The 22,762-nt window shown below is 37.9% G+C and overlaps 1 protein-coding gene across 4 annotated transcripts in view; it reads right to left on the bottom strand.

The window, feature by feature from the left end:
• DPY19L1 (dpy-19 like C-mannosyltransferase 1) overlaps positions 1-22,762 on the bottom strand; it is a gene marked incomplete at its 5' end in the record, with an annotated part of 91,616 nt that overhangs the window by 41,204 nt on the left and 27,650 nt on the right. For all 4 annotated transcript variants that reach the window (XM_080818195.1, XM_080818197.1, XM_080818196.1 and 1 more), the window contains 2 exons: positions 1,058-1,149; positions 8,878-8,935. In XM_080818195.1, the coding sequence (XP_080674321.1) occupies positions 1,058-1,149; positions 8,878-8,935 (150 nt within the window). The remainder of the gene's footprint in view (positions 1-1,057; positions 1,150-8,877; positions 8,936-22,762) is intronic.

Genomic DNA, 22,762 nt, shown 5'->3' on the forward strand with positions numbered 1-22,762 from the left:
ATCATGTCCCTCAATCAAGTCTTTTTAAAATCTAGGTCACCTATTTGTGAGCTATGAAATCACTTTATTAGATAAAAACCCAAAAGTCTTAATGGAGTGAGTACATCCCACATTCAGAGAGAGGCCTGTCTAGAAATACTACCTAAGAGACAAATCCACATAATTGCTCTACTGCTGCTAAAGTCATCACAGGGGGAAATGGACCATCCAAAGGGTTTGGTGTAACAGACTTCCACCAGCTTCTCCTAAATTCTGCAGATCCTTAAAGGGAGTTCTTAGTCTGAGCCATCTTCAGATTCTCATCATGCTTCATTCTATTTTTTTCCATAGTCCCCATTTTGTTTTATTTTTACCCTCTGAATCAAGGTAGCATCTGTCCAAACTCAGTATTTGCCGACAGAAAGGGGAGCGAACTGTTCTCAGTCCTATTCTCTTCCGCTCATATGGTGCTCGAATCTCTGTAAGGTCTCTAGCTGAAGGCCAGATGAACATGGGAGAACCCAATGCAATCCTGAATTCCCAGCAGGAGTTTTCCTAGTTTAGCTCTGGTCTACTGAGTGGTTTCTTTCTAAGCCTACTATCTGATGCTCAAGGATGCTAAGCAAATAGAGGAAGAAGAATAACATGTTAACATACCCGGCCACGATTACTCTACAAACTGTTCTTTCCTCTGAAGGTCTCTATCATACGGGTCACGCTCTATCGCCATTAGTCTTCCCCCTTCCTCCTGCCTACTTTCTGGGAAGCTGTGATGGTGGCAGAGAATGACATAGGAAAGTGGAGATGGCAGAAGTGAATGCAAATTTGCTGCTCCTTGAGCAGCTCTGTGAGCCACTAAGGAAAAAGGAAGAAGACTGGAAGGCAGACGAAGAAAATGTTTTTGGTAGTAAATATTTTGAAGTGACATGCTTAAAATAACCATGAATTCAACTTAGCAACATCATCTTAGTTTTTTTTAATTACACTGTTTTTATTATGAAAACTTAAAAAAAATCCTAGCTTAAGTTTACTCAGTGCAAAACAAACACCCTAAAGACCTAAGGAGAGCCAAAGTTACCTGAGAATGTGAGTCACAAGCAACATCTGAAGTACGAGGAATGGATAGGAGAAGCTTTCCCGGAGGGGTGGTGTCCACATCACACGAGTGCACTGAAAACACAATTCACAATGTATGGTCTCTTTGTGAAATTTGTTAAGTAGGACATAGTAATCCAAAGCAGCTATTCATAAACACAAAAAAGTTTTTCACACATAATTTAAATGGTATGTTGGAAAACAAGCTGCTAGGTTTTCCACCAAGAGCAAAACTAAAAAGTGAGAAGGAAACATTATTGAGAAGGAGACACACATGGCATAAGATCTTGTGAAATATTAACATGAATTGTCGACAGCAAATACCAAAAAATTTTAACTAGAGCCTAAAAGGAAAGTAGGGAAAGTACCAGCCAGAAAATGTTCTGCCAAAACTAAAAACATTTCACTGGAATTGCTGTATAAACCAGTTTACTTTGCCCTTCCACTTGAATTTCAGCAAAATATCCATAACCAATACTTGAAAACTCTTTGCAGTCATCAACGTTAGCATTTCTATTCACAATGCTCCTAAAAAAGAGCACTCGATTTCTGTTTTTACTTCTCCTTTGCCCAAACTACCCTGGGCTGCGAAAATTTAAAAGGGGATGAGGGGTTCAAATACAAAATAACACAAGTCCAAAAATGTCATGTACCATCTCTACTGAAGAACTCACTTCGGGCATAATTAAGTAATGTTGCATCCCGTTCTCTCTCTTCCTCTGTCCCTCCCCCTACACACACGCATGCTCTAAGATAAGTAAAATTAAAAAAAAAAATAATAATAATGTTCCATCCCAATTTTAGCAGTGTACCATTTTTCTGCAACTACACTAAATAAATTAATAAGTCTATCTTTCAATTAGAGGAACACTGCACTGGATGAAATATAAATAATCTGATATTACCCCAACTAAGCTAGTCACACTAGAAGAAATCACAACATCTTTCAAGTCAAGCAGTTAAAAACTATACGGAATTACAAAGACCATACTGGAAATGAGCCTTTCCTTTATTTTACCTCTGTCTCAGACTATTAAATCTTTCTACTATTGCTATAGAAAATTTGAGCCAATTTATTTCCCTTTTTAACCAAAATTCACTATCCTCTATGAGATTTAACATAAATATTTATAAATGAAGTATACACACACGAGAATTCTGAAAAAAATTGAAAAAGTCTTTTTTGATGTGTATTTGTTGTTACTGGAACACAATTTTAAAAATCTGTTGGAAGCTTTGCGCAGTGGCAGTATCGTAGCCAATGAGGTTTATCCGAGGCGCGATTATTGCTAATTAAAAATCTGTTGGTTCACAAAATTAACTAGAAATTTCAATATGATTGATAGTAGAGATATATAACCACAATTTACAAAGTTATCAATCTCTGTGCAAAAACCAAGAAGAGAAAATATTTTAACCCTATAATGTACAATTAGAGAATTTTCTTCATACAGACTGTTCACTCACATTATTTTGTTACCCAATTTCAACTATGTTGCCATCCCTTAGAAATTTGTTTCTTTTAATAGCTGAAGGCACTCAATTCTCTCAAATTCAATTGCACCCTTTGTAAAATAGGATGAGAAGGCTAAATTACAGAATTGAAACAAAGAGCAAGATCTTTCGCCTCTACAATGTTAAGAGTGAATGAATGCAAATATGTGAAAGCTTCTTATTGTTTCTCCAATAACACAACGTGCTTCACTAGATCTGCTACAAACATAAATGCTGTTCCAGATGACCCCATGTAATCTGAAAACAGTAAACAGATTTGCTTTAATCATACCTTAAGTTTCAACAAATAAATATTGTAATTATAATACAGCTCTCTATATAGGTGGACAGTTCAGAACGCCAATGCCTTCTAAAGGCATTATCTTGAAATTTAGGAATTAAAGATGGGAATAAATGTGCGAACTCCTTCACAAGGCATTACATCACTGTATGAAGCACTCAGGCAAAATACAAGACATTCCTCAATGGTGAAAATGAACTCAATGAAAATCTGACTTTCCTTTAACTGTCCTCTTAGAGTATATAATTTTTAGCACACATTTCAAAGCACTGAATAACGCTGTGGCATAATACTGCCTAGATATTGACAAGAACAAGCTCCTATGTCTCCTTAGAAAGCCTGAGTTTTAAATCATTTACTCGAGAATCAAAAACCAAGGAATTTTAGTAATAGGAAGCTTCATTTGTCAAGCTTTACTTTCAAAATAGCTCACTTATACTATTAGAAATCTATCATAATGTAATATACTTCTCTCCTTAATGTAAAACTAAATAGGGGTATAACTAACTACTGAATTATAAATTATAGTTAGCATCAGACAGATCATATTTAAGGTTTGTTCCAAGAGTTTTGACTAGAGGAGACATTTGTAGGATTAGTTATAAATTGCTGTTGGTATAATGTTTAGGTTTAAAACAAATTATCCCACTTCTGAATGCTACACAGACTTATTAGTTATAATACTGCTTTACATTTCTTAGTGTTAACTATAATACTGTGTTAAATCTTGCACTTACAAATGCTTTCAAAAAAACATATATGGCCAACATGGAATTAGAATCTTCAAAAAAGAGAGAAAATGGGAAAAACAAAATATATGAAGAGAAGATATTGGTTAAAATTTTTCCAAAACTGATAAAAACAACAACAACCCACAGAACAAAGATGTTCAGTGAGCTGTCAACAGGGCACATACAAAGAAGACCACATCTAAGTTTATTACCATCAAACGAATAAAAAACAAATATAAAAAGAAAGTCTTCAAACCACCAGAGAAGAGACACTCCACACGCAGAGTGACAATAAGAACAATAACTGACGTCTCATTAAACAACGGAAACCAGAAGACAATAGAATGACATTTAAAGTGCTGAAAGGTAAAGATACCAACCTAGAATTCTTATCCAGCAAAAATACACTTCAAAATATGAGGGCAAAATACAGACATTTTTAGACAGGCAAAAGCTAAGAGACCTTGTTGGCAACAGATCTTCACCACAATGTTAAATAAAGTTCTTAAGACTGAAGAGAAATTATACCAAATGTAAACCCAGATCAGTAGGACAAAAAAATATTCCTGAAACCCAAATACAAATATCCAGATGTGAAGGACTAGGTGATAAAAAGGGAGGGAAGTATGCAGGGCAAAGGAGACAGTGTGTACCAAAGCCCTAAGGAAGGAAAAGGAGTAGTCATCTCTGGGAACTAGAGAAGGATGGACGGTGGGACTGAAGCAAAGAAAACAGCCTGGATAACAGTGAGAGACCTAGCGGGGCCAGGTCATGAAGTGGGCTGTAGGCTAGGCTAGTTCTACTACATTCTAGGCAGTTTTCATTTAAGCAATAGATACATTCTCATCAAAGATCAGCACACTTTTTTTGTGTGTGTGTGGACTTTTGGAGTTAATGCAAGTTTAGTGTAAATTCACAAATCCATAAGCACACCTCTCAATAGCTTGAATAAATAATGCATCTTGCACTCATACTATTTTCCAAATTAATGTAAAAAATAATTTAAGCCGCATCACTCTTCTGCATGTAACCCTCCAATGGCCTTTCCACCTTCTCCAAATGAAACTTACGATGACCAACAAGGACTAGAGAAAAGCCTCCTTCCATATCCCACCTCCCATTATTAACTGGCCTCATTTCTTCCACTCTCTGCTCCTGTCACAAAAGCCTCCTTGCTGCTCCCCAAATAAGCCAGTATTCCCCCACCTCAGGTAGAAGATAGTTCACATGATTATCTACAAAGACAGGGATCTTTGCTTTACTGACTTATCAACAAATCCCAGGCATCTACAAGTACCTGGCATACAATGAGCCCTCTGTATACAGTGTCTTAATTGAGTTGAATAAAAAGAAGAGCCAGAATAAATGTCCTGGTCCAAATGGGACCCTACAAGAAAGTGAAGAAAGAAAGGGACAAAGGGAAGGAGGGAAGAAGAAGAAAGAGAAACAGAGAGAAAGGGAAGAGAAATTTAGCAAGGAAAGATCTCTGTACTTTTCACATGTGAAAGATAAACTGTGGTATTATCTTTGAAATCCTGCTTCCCTAAGAACCATCTGTGCTGAGAGAAGTTTGGAGAGATTACTGGTTAATCAGGAAACTTAGAATCCTGCCCCTGCTTCACAACCTTGACTCAAACACTTAACCTTTCAGTGCTTCCAATTATTATACAAACTGGAACATTATTATTTACTACTTATCTACCATACAAGAACATTCTAAGGATTAATGAGACTCTCTTCAAAGTGTTCTAAGAATTGTTTTCCAAATCTTACATAAATAACATAAATATGTCAATAACTAATTAGAAACAGACAATTACATGTACATTATTTCAGTTCAGTTAAAAAATACTTAAGAAACTAATATGGGTCAGAAATATGTTATGGGTAACAAAGAGAGGTTAATTAGATATGACTCTAATACGCATCTTTCATATACTACTTAGATTTACTTAGGTTTCCAAAAAAGGGGGGGATTTTCCTCCTCATAATGTGCCTGTCTTGTTATCTGTGAGCGTATTTTATATAAAACACCATCAATCGTGCCTGGTAATAACTTTTCTAAAAATCTCATCATGAAAAAGTTAAACAAAACTACTGCACGTATAATGAATTTTTAATAGTCAAAAATTAAAGAAAAATATTATATCTCATTTTTTCCCCATATACTCCTCTAACTGCTTTCCAGTCAGCATGATAAAAATCCGACAGCATCAAGCCATGGAACATACATCTGATCTTGTAATAAGGAAGGATTTAAAAGGCAGAGCAAAACTTTTAGCTTTCCTCCCAGCAATTATTCTCAAAAGGGACAGAGTCAACATTTAATAAAAAAGAGCTTGATAAGTGAAAACATCAACATAATTTTTATTATGAAATGTATAGCCTCAATATTATTGATCATTACTATGAGCAATCAGTGAGTTCTTTCTTGCATCTTCACAGGTTCCAGATTTGAAGGTTTCAACTGCTGTTTTAAATCATTTAATTAATCCCTTTATATTACACATCTTGTAGTTCTTTTGTTGAGGCCAAAATTTTCCCTTGTAAAACCATCTGAGTGAAAGAGTATTTTCAGAAGTACATCATAGTCTATCTTAGACTCAAATACAGAGCGAACTGAACAATGGAAATAGAACTTAAAAGCAAGTAACAACTCACAACTATTTTTTGGTACATAAACCACTCATTGGCATGATTAGCATAACTCTCCTAAGAAAGAGGGATGCCAAGTACCAGTCAGTAACCCACCAGCAATTTCAGTGAGTACATTCTGACACTCGAACAGAGTTCACTAAATGTGGGAATGGGTACTACCAAAGAAGATACTTTCCTCATATAAAAATTATAGACTTGGGGCAACATTTTTAAAATTCAGGAAAATAATTGGGTCTCAATCTCACAATCTGAAAACCAAAATAAATATTAAATTATTTTAGTTACTTAAGTTCTTAACTTATTTTACCCAAAACTACAGTTTATTCCCTCAATTTTAATGTCTTTACAAATGGTCCCTTTTCTACTCAAAAGCTAAGTTACTGATATAAGTATGATTCTCTACTTGACTATTTCAGTAAAACTGAAATTCTAGTTCTAATCACATTTAGTCTACCCTCTCCTAACTAGAAAGTGATGTGCAAGCATGTCCAACTTTTGCATCAACATGGATAGGACTGGAGGAGGTCATGCTAAATGAAATAAGTCAAGCAGAGAAAGTCAATTACCACATGGCTTCACTTATTTGTGGAACATAAGGAACAGCATGGAGGACATTAGGAGAAGGAAGGCAAAAATGAAAGGGGGGAAATCAGAGGGGGAGAGGAACCATGAGAGACAATGGACTCTGAGAAACAAACTGAGGGTTTTAGAAGGGAGGGGGGTGGGGGGATGGGTTAGCTCAGTGATGGGGATTAAGGAGGGCACAGATTGCATGGAGCACTGGGTGTTATACACAAACAATGAATCATGGAACACTACATCAAAAACTAATGAGGTACTGTATGGTGATTAACATAATTAAAAAAAGGGGGAAAATTTTTAAAAATTAAAAAAATTGTTTTAATTTCCTAAAAAAATAAAAAGTTTAAAGATTTTGAAAAAATAAAAAAATAAACAGACCAAATAGCTGAAAGGTATCAAAAAAAAAGTCTATCAACCTGAAAAATGAACTGAAATAGTCCAAATTTCACTGGTATAAACTGAAAAGACTTTGTAAGGAATGATGCTCATGCTACATGAGTATCAAAATTATAAGAAAAACGTAAGATCAGGAATTGACAGCCTCTAATTTAGACTGAGGGTAAAACAGCAGACCTTTCTGCTTAACAAATAGTTGTCGTTAAAACTGCAGATCTTGGCTTCAAATTTTTCTCTCTTTCCTCCAACGTCTTATTGCAAACATTCAAAGCTTCTTTCCTTCACTCTTAAGAAGTTACTTCCAATTTCTTAGGTCATTCTCACAGGATCTGTGCCTCCACAAGTCATGTGTCCATACTACGACATTCAAAAGCATCCATAGTCAAGAAGAGGCAAAAAAAAAAAAAAAATCTTTTTTTTTTCTGTAAAAGTCAGACCGTGCCATATTGGCAATGATTTGTCTCAAATGCTCTAATTTATAAGGCCATTTTAGCTTTAAATTTCTGTGATTCTAAATATTAAGTATGTGTTGGTTCAATATCCATTAGTAATCCACTGAAGGATAAAAAAAAAAAGTTCAACCTTGACTTTACAGTTCAGTTTTAGTATGATTACTCTTAGGCTTTGTGACATGTGCATATTCAAATAGTATACACACTGAGTTTATAAATGCATAAGGATTAATTTACTTCACACAAAACAAGCTGAAGACCTTTCTTCTCTTTCTCTCACACAGATTGACCATGAAAGAAAACCAGGTAGAGATATATTAATAAAAATTCATTTACAGCTATGACTGATACAGTGGAAGGATTTCATTGGTATTCTGAATTTTTATTAGAATTTTATCTAAATTAAGTTATTAATAATAATATAAAGTAACAGTCACATAATGGTTACTATGTGCCAAACACTGCTCCAGGCACTTTACACTTATGAATTCATTTAAACTCCTCAAAAATCCCATGAGATAAGTACCATCATTACACCCATTTACAAAGCGGAAACTAAGGCAGGTGAGGTTAATGATTTGCTCTGGTCGCAGAGCTGTCTAACAGCAAAGCCAGGATTTGAACACAGGTAGCTTGGATCCAGAGTCAGTATTTTTTACAATACTGTTCTCTTTAGAAAACCCTTGGATATGTGCAAGTTTACAGGTATAATATAATAGTCTGAAAAGGAGACTTAAAAATACATCCAAGTGTAATAAGATGCATTAAAATAGAAACATACTATATAGCTCCTACCAAAAAAGTTATTCCCACACAAGTAAATTAACTTTATCCATGGTCAACTTATTTCTTTTATAGCTAAACATGAACATTCACACTTTGAAATTATATAAAGAATTGACACAGACCCACTATTACTTCAAATCACTAAGAGATATATCACATAAAAGATATAATGTTCATGAAAAGTTAACTTAAGATAAGTGCTAGTGTTAAAATTTGAATTAAAATAAGAACAAACTTTTAAAGAATGCTACGATGGACTACATTTAAATTAAAATTAAAAAAGAAACCTGTAGTTCTAGAAGTATAATCTCCTAAAATATTTTAAGAATATTTGACTTACTACTTCAAGAAGAAACTTGTATTTCTAAAAATACAATTTTGAAAATAGGTGTTGACAACCTACCTCTCCATGATTGAAAAAGAAGCACAACACTGTAACCAGGCCTCCTAATCGGCTGCCGCTGGAAAAGAAGATAAAGAACATAACCCAAAGAACAAAAATCCAGATCAATCCTAATGAAACCATAAAATAATAGAATATGACAAACTTCTAGTTCTACACAAAGTGTTAGCCACACTAGAACTCTACTATGCTTATTTACAAAGCAGTTTATTTCCTTTATAGTATCATATTAGTCAAAATAAGTTTCATTTTTAAAAAGGCATCTTCCATCTTCAAAATGTACCAAAAAAAGACAGTGAATAAAAAATGGTGACTAGTCATGTTACCGGGCATCGTGCAACCTGACCTTTTTCTTTCTCTTTTTTCTTCTTTAGTGCCACATATTTGTGTCCTCTCGCAGTTCCCAAACTACTTTTCTAGGGACACGTGATACACATTCAGGAAAGAGGACAGAAGTGCAGAAAAAGGCTTTGTGGTCATAAAGGTAGAAAACACCACACTTGGAAATTCAGAAAGCAAGCCAGCACATTAAAGATTTAATTAATTCGGTATCTCCCAAGCCCCATCCCAAGCTACTTTCCTATAGAACATGCTTGGAGAACATAGTTTACAAAGTTTCATCTTTCATCTGTTTTTAGAAACGTGTAAAAGAGCACAAATATCAAAATACGACCATCAGGCTTCTAACTCTAGTTAAGAAATCACAATGCCATAGTTTGGCTGTCCTAACAAATAAACCTTCATTTGCTTGGGTAAGAGTAATGCAGGTCCCCCACTCTCCTCCCACCCTGGCCAGAAGCATCTGGATATAGGAAAGAAAGGCTGTTCTAGGTTTGTTCTGTCATTTCTTTCACTTTGCTCTTGAGATCTTCTACTCTCTTTAACTCATGCTGTTTTCTCATTATTTTACCCAAATATCCTTCCTTCTTTCTACACAAGCATGTGTGGAACATAGACAAGCCAGGGAGGTAACAAGGAATCAGACACAGGTATTCTAGGCTATGCTACTTATTCCAGGGGATGTATAAATGAGGAAACACGGAGGAGATAGAGGAGATGGCTGGGCTAACCCATGCAGAGAGCACACACCCCTTCCGCATCCCTCCTGGCCTCCCAGGAGACCAGGAGTGCTGGCAGTCCCAGCACAGGGGGCCGGTCAGCCTCAGCTGACCCACAAGACGAGGGGTAAGTCTGCATGTTCAGCAGCGAGTGGTTTGTGGAGTTACCATTTTTCCTACAGAGTCTCCAGCCCGTTGCTGCTCTAGAGAAGAGATGGCAGCACGAGAAGTTTAAGGAAAGGGGTTGTCTGAAATACCACCTGCATTTAAGGACAGAGGTAACAAGGGAAAACAGAAGGGCTGCAGAGCCGTGTTAAGGGATCATTGGAAGCTGGAAGACCACAAATTTACAGGACACTAATGGAACAACTGTGTGATTTTTCTTTACTGATTATCAACCTAGGCCAGCACAAATGAAATACAAAGGGGCAAAGAAACATCATTTTGGCCAGAAAATGGCTGAAGTGATGAATCCACAGAAATAAGAGGGACAGATAAAGGAGTCAGAAAGTCATACAGGCTGGGGAGCAGAAGACAGGGCTCTCCCCTCAGAGGCCCAGCACACCTTAAAAAATCAGCCAACAGGCCAACACCAGGCTTCATGGCAAGTCATAAGAAATTAGTTAAGTGTGAGTTATGGGTTAAAATAAATAAATAGTAATGTTTTGAACTTATGCCAAGAAGACAGAAAAGTGCAAAGGTCTATATATTTTAAAAATTGTTCTCCTCATTGCCACCCTTCTCTCAATCCTATTCACCCAAGATAATCAATAACATTTGTGTGTGTGTGTCCACCTGCCCAACTTTTTCTCTATACCCATATATTAATGTGATCACGTTATTAACAACTCCTTGAAATTTGTTCCTTTTCTAATTCATTATAAAGATTATTCCTTTTTTTAAAGATTTTATTTATTTATTTGACAGAGATCACAAGTAGGCAGAGAGGCAGGCAGGGAGAGAGGGGAAGCAGGCTCCCTGCTGAGCAGAGCCTGCCCGATGCGGGGCTTGATCCCAGGACCCAGGGATCATGACCAGAGCTGACGGCAGAGGCTTTAACCCACTGAGCCTCTCAGGCGCTCCTATAAAGATTATTCCTAATCAATACACATAACTCAAGGCATCCTTATTAATAGATGTCAAACACTGCATAGGACAAATGTACTACAATTTGTTCAGACCTTTCCCTATTATCAAACATATAGATATTTTTAAATTTCTTACTATTACAGAAACATGTTAAAATAAATATCCTTGTACATGTAAATATTGGTATTTTTATTCCTACAGGACAGACCTAAATGTGAGACTGCCAAGTCAAAGACTGTGAACCAGAAAATGCCATACCAGTCCACACACCCTACCCCCCCCCCCCAGTGTATGAGGTGTCTGCTTCTCCGAAACACAGCATCCGATATGCCCAGACCCTTTTATATTTTGCCCATTGGGTAGGCGGAAACTTTCTTCTCACTGTTATTTTGATTTGTACCTCTTGCCTACTAGTATGGGGCATCGTTTTTATGGGTTTTGGGGACAATGTGCATTTTCTCTTCTGTGAACTGCCTGTTTACATTCTTGTCCATTTTTCCTTCAGATCGGTTATTTCCCTATCCAAAGATTAAGGGTATCTATTTTTTGACTGTTATATGTGTGATTAAGTCTTTTGATATAAGTTATGGTGTATTCTGCCAAAAAGAAATTTTAAATTTTATGTGGTTAAATGTCAATATTTTCCTTTATTTCTTCTGCATTCCTTGTTTTGTCTGTGAAGAACTTTCCTACCTCAAAATGACACAGTGTTCTAAATCTTCTAGTATCATTGTATTTTACATTTAAATCTCTCACACACAGAAATGTATGTCTAAAGCACTAATTTTGTTCTCTTTGAAACAGCCAATTATGCTAACACCATTTATCAAATAAACATTCCTTTTTCCAGTGTAATGAAATTCAGCCTTTATCATACATTAATTTCTCACAATACTAGAATCTGTTAATTCCAGTCAATTGATTTAATTCTATATTTTCTATATCACAATGTTTTCATTACTGTAATATTAACATATGATAAGGAAAATTCTCTACCCCTAAGTATTCTAACATTTTATTTTTTTATTTTTTAATTAATATATAATGTATTATTAGCCCAGGAGTACAGGTCTGTGAATCGCCAGGTTTACACACTTCACAGCATTCACCACAGCACATACCTTCCCCAATGTCCATAACCGCGCCACCCTCTCCCTATCCCCCTCCTCCCGGCAACCCTCAGTTTTGTTTTCTGAGGTTAAGAGTCTCTTATGGTTTGTCTCCCTCCCGATCCCATCTTATTTCATTTATTTTTTTCCTACCCCCAAACCTCCCACATTGCTTCTCAACTTCCTCATATCAGGGAGATCATATGATAACTGTCTTTCTCTGATTGACTTATATCACTAAGCATAATACCCTCTAGTTCCATCCACGTCATCACAAATGGCAAGATTTCATTTCTTTTGACGGCTGCATAGTATTCCACTGTATATATATACCACATCTTCTTTATCCATTCATCTGTTGATGGACATCTAGGTTCTTTCCATCTAACATTTTTTTAAAATTTTTATTTATTTTTTAAATTTCTTTTCAGTGTTCCAAAATTCATTGTTTATGCACCACACCCAGTGCTCCATGCAATACCCACCACCAGGCTCACCCAACATCCTACCCCCTGCCCCTCCAAAACCCTCAGATTGTTTTTCAGAGTCCACAGTCTCTCATGGTTTGTCTCCCCCTCCAATTTCCCCCAACTCCCTTCTCTTCTCCATCTCCCCATGTTCTCCGGGTTATTCCTTATGCTCCACAAATAAGTGAAACCATATGATAATTGACCCTCTCTGCTTGACTTATTTCACTCAGCATAATCTCTTCCAGTCCCATCCATGTTGATACAAAAGTTGGATATTCATCCTTTCTGATGGAGGCATAATACTCCATAATATATATGGACCACATCTTCCTTAACCATTCGTCCATCGAAGGGCATCTTGGTTCTTTCCACAGTTTGGCGACTGTGGCCATTGCTGCTATGAACATTGGGACACAGATGGCCCCTCTTTTCACGACATCTGTACCTTTGGGGTAAATACCCAGTAGTGTGATTGCAGGGTCATAGGGAAGCTCTACTTTTAATTTCTTAAGGAATCTCCACACTGTTTTCCAAAGTGGCTGCACCAACTTGCATTCCCATCAACAGTGTAAGAGGGTTCCCCTTTCTCCACATCCTCTCCAACACGCGTTGTTTACTGTCTTGTTAATTTTTTTCTAACATTTTTTAGGTAATTCTAACCAGTGCCCCCTCTCACACACAAAACACACACAAAAAAATGCTGGATTTCTGATCAGAAGGTCATAAAATTTACATATAATTTTGGAAGAACTGTCATTTATGTGATGGTAATTCTGCCCATTCAGTTGGATAGTATGTCTCTCTCCATTTATTCAATTCTATTTCTTTAAATAAAAATATTATGGAGAAGCAATACAGCCACCAGATATCTAGAGCTAAAACTTCTAAAAATATGGGGATATGATAAAATCTGATCATAGTATAATATTTTAATACTTTCAGACTTTGGCAGGTCATATAAGCTAAAGAAAACATACTAAGGATTTGAATGAGATCATCAATAAACTCAATTTTATAAATCTATGTAGTACTTTGACTATACAGAGAATATACATGATTTGTATAGCATCTGGAACACCTGGCTGGAAAGACTCCTCATTCTCTGGTTATAATCCAAAAACAACCTACACAACAGAGACTGAAAAACAACACCACTTTGGGAAATTAATATAAAATTTCCTTTTAAAAGTGCCCTGAACAGAAAAAGATTCAAAACTGAAATTTTACAAGATCAAAAAAAAGTTTTTTTTAAAGATTTTATTTATTCATTCGACAGATAGAGATCATAAGTAGGCAGAGAGAGAGGAGGAAGGAAGCAGGCTCCCTGCTGAGCAGAGAGCCTGATGTGGGGCTCGATCCCAGGACCCTGGGAACATGACCTGAGCCAAAGGCAGAGGCTTTAACCCACTGAGCCACCCAGGCGTCCCCACAAGATCAAAAATTTTTTAATGGCAGAGTAAAGAGAGGGACAGGGATTAAAACAGGACAAGGACAGAAAAATCCCAAGTCCAATTTCCCAACCAAATCTCATGATGGAGTCTGCTCAAGAAGTCTTCAATCCATACTCGACTGCCATATGATCTGTGGAGCTCTGGGACTGGGCATCTTCCCAATGGTAGAATCAGTGTGACATCACTCTCTTTTCACTAAATAACTGCCAGATAGGTTGTGGCCCAGCATCTTCCACAAACACAGACAGCTTTGCTTACCTAACCAGGGAAGCAGATTTTCTGGTACACTTTCATGCCCTGCATAGCTAGGAGGGGAGAACAAAATTTGCTTAACTAAAATAAATATCTGATTTACAATCATTTTGAAACGGTGTGACTTAAAATAACTCTAAAATAGCGTCCCCAGCATTTACTTCCTTTCCCTCCAATCCTTATAGACTAGCACATAGGTCATTTTATTTTGCTAAACAGAAAAGATGTAATAATCAGAAAACTTAAGACTGATTTTTTTTTCTATTATAGTTCATCAGTTGATATTTCAGCATTCCCTAGTGGTTAAAAAAAGAAGATTCTTCTGCAATATTACCACCATCAGAAAATATGAAAGCTCCCATTGTGCAAATTTTAAAATAGTCTAAGCCTACACATTTACTCATCCATCTCATTCACCTTTTGAGCCTCAATTTCCTCAGGTATAAAATGAAGGGGCAAAAGAGCTTAAAAATATTTTCAATTCTGACATTTAATAATTTACAATTCTCTTCTTTCTCACATCTCTAAGTATCATGGATTCAAATCAATCATCATATTTTGGCAGGCTTGGTTAATCACTGATACTTGTACCTCGATTTACCAAAAAATGACAAAATGTACAAAGTTCAACATTCAAGGAGAAAAAGTAATCATAGTTAATTCAGAACATTATTAAATAACTCTTGGAGTGAGTTAAATTAAATAACTTCTGCTGCATGAATGCTAATGAAAGAGAAAATGAGAGAATAATGTGGAAATAATTGAATTAAGAGAATTCCAGTCTCAAGTTTGAGAGGTAAGGCATAAGCACCTTGCTAGCCAGATGAAAAAATGCCCAGCAGACCTGCTGAGAGCTGAGCATCTTCCCCTAAATTTACACATGGATCCTCTGGCTTCTCTAGAGCATAAAAGAAAGCCGCAGAGAGTAAAGGTGAGGAATAAGAATGACAATCAGGAAGGCAAGAAAAGGTCTCAGCTTAGTCCTTCCAGTCTAATGAAGTCCTTCCAGGCAACTAGTTAAGGCCTTTAATTTAACTCTTTGTCCGCCAGGGCCAAGAAACAGAAGATTTTATTTACTAGACTGTGAACTTCCCAGGTCATCATCATAGCATGCACAGTGCCTAATACTGGGCTTGAGCCTTGTCTATGGCATAGAGTCAAAAGGTATCTCAGCAGTAAATGAAAACATAGAAACTATCTAACCAAAAGTAGGCTGGCATTCCTTTTTGAGGAGAGGGGACACTGTCAGACAAACACACCACACTTCTCATCACTGCCATCCTTGACACTGGCCTGGACACACTACCTGCTCATCATCAGAGCCATGGGTTCAGTGGAGTGTCTACTGGGACCCAACCACCACACTGCTTGACTCCCCATCCAGACCTACTACTGTGCCCTCAAGAACCTCCACTGCATGGGGAACAACTTCCTTCCAGGAACCCTTGGCCTCTACTCAGATGCTTCCTTCTCCTCCTACCATGAAACCTTACCCTCCTCTGAGAAGAAGTTTCCCTTCCTCATGCCACCGTGCACCTATATGGCTCAAGGCCCAGAGATAAGACTGAAGCTTCCTCTATTGCTACTTTCAGGCATCGTCTGGGACCCTTCATGAAAGCCTGCTCCTCTGAGCTCATTTCTCTCACTTGCCTCCTCACAGAAGTTCTCTCCTAGTATTCCAGCTCGTTCTCCATAATTCATAGCTGTTCTCCTTCGTCAAGGGCATGTCTAGAGTCTTTACTCACAGAGTCAGGGTCCTGGTGATGAGGGAGCAGGAGGCTGGCTGAGGACAAAGCAAAAGCTGGCACCTTGCACCCCCTCTCCATCAGCTCCCCTCGGTGATGTGTGTGGCATTCCTCAGGTACCCCTGACTGCCAAAACAATTAGTTAACTCACAATCCTGCAAGACAGGAGTCTCCCTTGGTTTACAAATGTCCTAGAGATCTATGAACAAAGAAGTTACATTATCAATAACACAATTTCCAGAGGCAAATGACTCAGTTCCTCAAGCCTTAATGTCACCCTCCCCTCCATAAACAAAACTGAAGGAGGCTGGGGTAGAAGGAAATGTAAGTGAAGATAAGTTTCTCACTAACAAAAGACAGCTTGATAGCAGGATTGTGACATTTCACCAGGAATCTCCCAACCATCTTGATGTTAATGGCTCGCCAAAAGACAGCATTGATCAAGCCTCCGGTATCCCTGCACCTCGGAGGCCTCCTTTAACATATGAAAGCTCCGTTCAAACCTCCATTTCCCTCACCTTCCCCAACCGCAGGGTACATAACCTGCCATCCCTCACAACCCGGGGCAGCAGCTCTTCCTGCCCACGGGTCCTGTCCCCGTGCTTTAATAAACCACCATTTTGCACCAAAGATGTCTCAAGAATTCTTTCTTGGTCATCGGCTCCGGACCTCAGCCCACCGAACCTCACCCAGGTTCTAGAACTTCATCACTGGGTCCCTTGTTCCTCTTTTCCATTCCCCCTATTGCACTGAGGTGGCTTTTTGAGAACTTTTTAATGATCCTTTTTATGAGCTTCTCTAGACTTAATATCTGCTGCTCTGTATCACTGTGACCACTCTGATCTGTCTCTGATCTCTTCCTCCTCTTGAATATTTACCTTTCTCTGTCTCCACTCTGTTCTCCATGGCTTCTCAGCTCTTGTCAGAAAAGCCTGCCCATTCTTTTGTAGACATAGCTAGTCATCAGAAAATGCCTTTTCTTCCACAGGAGGAACCAACCAGTCACAGAGCATGATGTATTCATCTTCTGATTTTCTACTCTATTATTTTCTTTGGTCATTGAAAGTTCATGCTTCTTTGATACCAGAAAGAATTTTTTTTAACTGTATTTTTTTTAAGATTTTATTTATTTTGTTTATTTGACAGAGATCACAAGTAGGCAGAGAGAGAGAGGTGGAAGCAGGCCCCACTTAGCAGAGAGCCAGATACAGACTTGATCCCAGGATCCTGGGATCATGACCTGAGCCGAAGGCAGAGGCTTTAACGCACTGAGCCACCCAGGTGCCCCCCCACGAAGAATTTTTAACTATTTTATTTGTAGATGTGTTCCAGAAGCCCTGAAGGCATTGTAGATTAATCTACATGCCAAACCTTCCTTTAAATTTTGCTAACATTCTCCTTTCTATCCTGAGTAGTGAGAGTGAATAGTCATAGTTAATATAACCAGTTTGTCTATTTTCTTCTCATGATCCAGCCAAAGTTATCTATGAAGTGACTCAGTGTCCTTTTTAGACTCTGCTGCAGAACAGAGTAGCTTTTCATGTCAATTATTTACATCAATCAATATACACCTCCCCCTTCCTGTACCTGTTTTAAGGCAAAGTTGAACTTCTTATTCTTTATGCCAATTTAGCTTTGCTTCCATTGTTTTATTTGAGATTTGTCTGTTGTTCATGGTTCGTTAAAAAATCAAGCATTACTGTTTATGTAGTCTGGATTTTTGGCTAAAAGTATGTCTTAAGTAAGCTATGAATTACACCGCTTAAACTTTTTCAACTCCATGTTGCTGTGGGTTGTTTAGTTTCGTTGTTTTTTGCTGTTGGAATGTTCTATTAACTTGGCCTTCTAGCACATCTTTAATCATTTGGTCTAACAGTTGTATATGAATATTTAAAAGATAAGTATTTCTCCTCAGTATGCATAAATTGATGAAAGTTATTGGTTGAAAATATTGGTATCTTTTCTCTAAAACCTGTCCCTTTTTAGGTCATTATCTCAGCAAATGACATTTAACCGCACCGTTTGCTGCCCAAGTCTGACCTCTAGGATCAGTAACTTTCCTGTGACTCTGTTTCCTCAGAGTTACCTCTTAAAGTGCTAGATACATATTTCTTCAGTAAATAAACAATCTTAAGACTAGAATCTAAAAAAAAAAAAAGTGGAATCTGCAGAATAAATGCTTCAGATGAGTCCACTGAAAAAAATATTTCCTAAATTGGTAAAATTCTAACAAAGCTTATGTGACAGATAATATATTATTTTTGTGTCTTTTGTAAATAATAATCAAGGGCTTAGGTTTTTTTTTCCCCAATAATTTGTTTATTCACTTCATTCAATTAAAAACTACTTTCTGAAAGCAGGCATTCTTCTAAGTGACTTGCAAGCATTAAGTTATTATATTCTCACATAGAAGACAATGTCTCCTAACTCATTTAGGGGTTCTCCCTCCAACCATGGCGCTTCCTAAAAATTCTATAATTTCGTATTCCAGTTAACTTATGAAACACTTCATTTCCCTATTACAACCCCGAAAAACCTTTGTTACATTAAATTTTCTTTTACATCCAAAGGCAAACCAAAGAACTGGCAGTCACTCTAAGTTCTTCCCACATCATTTATTCAAATTATATAAAAACTCAATGTTAACAGGTTCCACCCACAATCTGGAGCTCCCATACAGCTTTTTGTCCTCCAATAGCGATCATGACAGCCTAAGATAGCCAGATAGCTAAGGGAAACTTCTAACATGGTAGGTAAAGACCAAAAGAATTAAAAAAGTGAACTAGAAGATCCCAAATTATTTAGGGAGGAAAAAAATCATTAGTATCCTCAGACAGAAAGATACTGAATCCATGAAACAAAAATAAAATACTATCTTTTTTAAAAAGGAGCATTCAAAGAACAAATGAAAATTCTTGAAAATTAGAAGATAACAAATGAAAAACTGATAGAAGAGTTGGAAAAATAAAGTTGACAGAATTTTCCAGAATATACAAGAGCAATCATATTAAAAATGGGAAAATACATGAAAATTAGAGGATCAGGAAATGATCCAAATAACACAAAGTTCTGAAAGAGAAAACGAAAGGACTGAAATAAGTGAAGAAATAATCCAAGAAAATTTCCCTGAAATTAAGGGCATAAGGTGCAAGACTGAAACAACATGTCACATGCCCAAAATAATATGGGAACAGACAGATCTAGAGCGAGACATATTGTGAAATTTCAGAACCAGGGAGACAGTAAGAAGATTCTACAGTTTTTCAGGAAAAAAAAGGGAAGAAAAGGTCACATACAAAAATTTAGGAATCCGAATAATTTAGGAATGCCTGAACAGCACCACATGAAGCAGTAACAGTGTGAGGACTTCACAATTCTGAAGGAAAATGATTTCCAATCCAGAGTTCAATACTCAAGCAAAACTATCAATCAAACATGAAGACAAAATAAAGGCATTTTCAAACATACATGGATTCAAAAATTCACTTTCCATCAATTCATTCTCAAAAACTTCTAGAAGATGGAAGATGTGCCAGAGTGAAAAAATAAACCAAGAAAGAGGAATACATAGAATATGGCATAAGAGATCCCATCATGAGAGAGCAGTGAAAGAACTCTGGATAGTGAAGGAAAATGCCAAGGTGACAGATGTACACCAACAACAGAAAGCAGTCAGTCCAGAATCAAGTACTGACTCATGCCCAGATCCTCATGTTTTATTTAACCTGAGAATAATGCCCCAGTGAGCCTGGACAGATTGTTGTCTATATTTTGTCTTGGCTTCTACATGCCTTACTGCTGGCACCAGCTAAAGACACTCATTTCACCTACAGAAATTGTTCTGCTTTGGTATGCTCTTGAGAGCCAGGGTACATAGTGGTGAATTTGGAAACAGGGGACAACTCTTCCCATCACAGTATTTCTGAGGGACATTCAGGAACCAGGCCCACACCGCATTTCTTCCAGATCCCGCTGCCCTACATGCCAGGACTAGCTCATGACCTTGCCTACTAATGTCCTAGGTAGTTGGACTCCTGATTAAAAACCTATATATGATTTCTGAGGCCCAACCATACACAATGACAAAGGTTTACCTGACAGGCCTCACTGAGACAGCTACCCTCTTCACACACACATGGTTCATGGTCAGTACAATGCAGTCTCTGAGGACTCAGGATGCCCTGGCCAGTCATGCCCTCCACATCTTTGCATTCCTAACCCCAGCACCTTCATTTCTAGGTCTCTTTATCTGAGACTTTGGGCAGAAGTCCACTTATGGAGGGGTAAGAGGGGGCAACCCTGAAGACACTTTTCCCCAGTCTGACTCAGTACCCCGTACTTTTCCATTCCTAGCCATTTTCCCCTCGCCCTCCCCCCTCCTACCTCAGTGTCCATAAAATGCTGGAGCCTTTTGTTCAGGGCTTCCTCAACAGCGAGATGACCCCCATGTCTGCACTAATCCCTCGATCTCAGCCAGGGTACTGCTCCAGAGGGGGAAGTGGACCAAGGGAGTCTGTGTTTTTTCCAGTTTTAGAATCTTGTTACACCATCACAGTAAGTAATAGAAGGCTTAACTCTTTTGTTTTTAGCTTATTGCTTTAAACGACTACCCCAGTACCTGGCAGCTGAACTCCCCATCCTACCTAGCTCAGCGGAGCTCCTAACAGTCCCCGAAGGTTCCCTCCGGGAGCCCTCCTCCCTACAGAATAGAGACTTACACACACCAAGTCTTAAGAAACTGGCCTCCAGAAACTGTAGCTGATACATGTCAGGGCATCTTATAAAATAAATAACTATAATCATGGATTAACAACATGGCTTTTAGAAAATAATAAAAACAATGTGTTTTGCTTTTAAAAATACCAAAATACTGAGAATTCCAGAAAAAGAGGTACAGCATGAATAAGTTGTATTTGCAAAAACATCTGACTTCATCTCCTCAAGTCAGAGCTTGGCAGCCCAGCCCCACTTCACCATTTGGCTGTGTTTTCTATTTTCTCTTCCACTTTCATTTTCTGTGAAATGGATTGGCTTATCTGACTTCAGAAAACTTATATCTGTACTATCTTAAAAGAAATATGCTTGTGGAGTAAAAATGTCATACTCAATCTGCCTGTAAATTTATATAATACAATTTATAAAAAGATTCTAACCACAATTATAGATATCCTCCTCTTTATTCTTAACCCACATGTTAAGAAGTCTGCAGCTTCATCCCACTTTAAAAGTTAGAAGGGTGACAAAACTAACCAACAAGGAAGAAAACATAAGAACTACCTAGCAATTTGAGACCTCTAAAAATACTCATGTCAAGAACATTTTAAAAAATGATGAAAAAGACTGATGAAAGAAGTGACAGAAGACTTTATTCCACACAGTATAAAGCAGGATCACCACTGGAATCTAATTTACACACCCACCCTCCTCAAGGAACAGGGCAATAGCCAAGGCTCCCAAGAATACAAGGGGCTCTACCATGTGGGAGAACTGATGCTCATTTGGGGCTGGAAGGAAACGAGTTTAGGATGTATCTGGATAGAGCTAAAGTGATAACCAGGGTTAAAACAAAACAAGACACTAGCAAATGGAGCAAAGGGAGAGCTAGAGAAATGGAAACCTGTGCTACTACTGCAGTGTCTACAGCCCAGCACCAGCATAAGGCAGAGCACCCTGGGGGGCCTAAGAGTCAAGGACACCCGAAGGGGGCCAGCCAGGGCCCAGAGCGGTCAAGTGGGTGAAGCTGAAACAGGTCACAGCCTTCTGAGTCAGAAAGAGAAACCAAAAAACAGCTCTCTGGAAAAGCTCAAATGCCTTTTGTTTTTGTTGTTGTTTTGTTTTGTTTTGAGAGAGAGCAAGGGTTAAACAAGCAGGAGGGGAGGGGCAGAGGGGAGAGGGAGAGCAAGAATCATAGGCAGTCTCCACACCTAGCCAGCACAAAGCCAGACTCTGGATTCGATCTCACAACCCTGAGATCATGACCTGACCCAAAATCAAGAGTCAAACGCTTAACTGACTGAGCCATCCAGGTGCCCCAAGACTCAAATGCTTTTAAGCAAAGTCACTCCCTCTTGCTATCCTAAGCAGTGGTCTACAGATCTTTTTTCTACACTCAAACTACAAGAAATGAGACTTTACACTACAACTCAGCATATGCACATGTAGACATGTATATACAATCAACAAACAGAAGTTGCTCTAAATAACACCCATCTTACAAAGTGTTGTGTACTCTCTTATTGATGTTTATAATCTTTTCTTTTTCTTGTAAAAAAAAAAAAAAAAAAAAGTCCTGGGCCAAACCCACTAAACTGATTCTAAAATCACCCTGCAGTTTAGCAGACAGCATGCTCAAGTAGTCACCAGCTAACCACGGTGAGAGGTGAAATGAATGGTCTCACGAGATCATAGTTCAGCTTGAATCCTGTCCCTCTATTGGTCAGATTTTTGATTCCTCTCACTGGCTCTGGAATAGTCTCAGACCAGCCAAGGTCATTCATCAACCAGCCCAACCCATTTTTTCAGTCTTCATCTTCTACAACGGCCCTCAATAATCTGCATCCTAGCAAAACTGATCCACTCTCTACATCCCAGGTTGCCCACTTTGCCTCTCCCTAGGATTCTTTTCTCCCCAACCTATCTAAAACGCTCTGATGCTCCAAGGCACAATTAAAGGAACCCTCCACCCAGAATAAATGTCTCCTGCCTCCAGCA

Source organism: Martes martes (genome assembly GCF_963455335.1).
Source record: "Martes martes genome assembly, chromosome: 11".
Classification (NCBI taxonomy): domain Eukaryota; kingdom Metazoa; phylum Chordata; class Mammalia; order Carnivora; family Mustelidae; genus Martes; species Martes martes.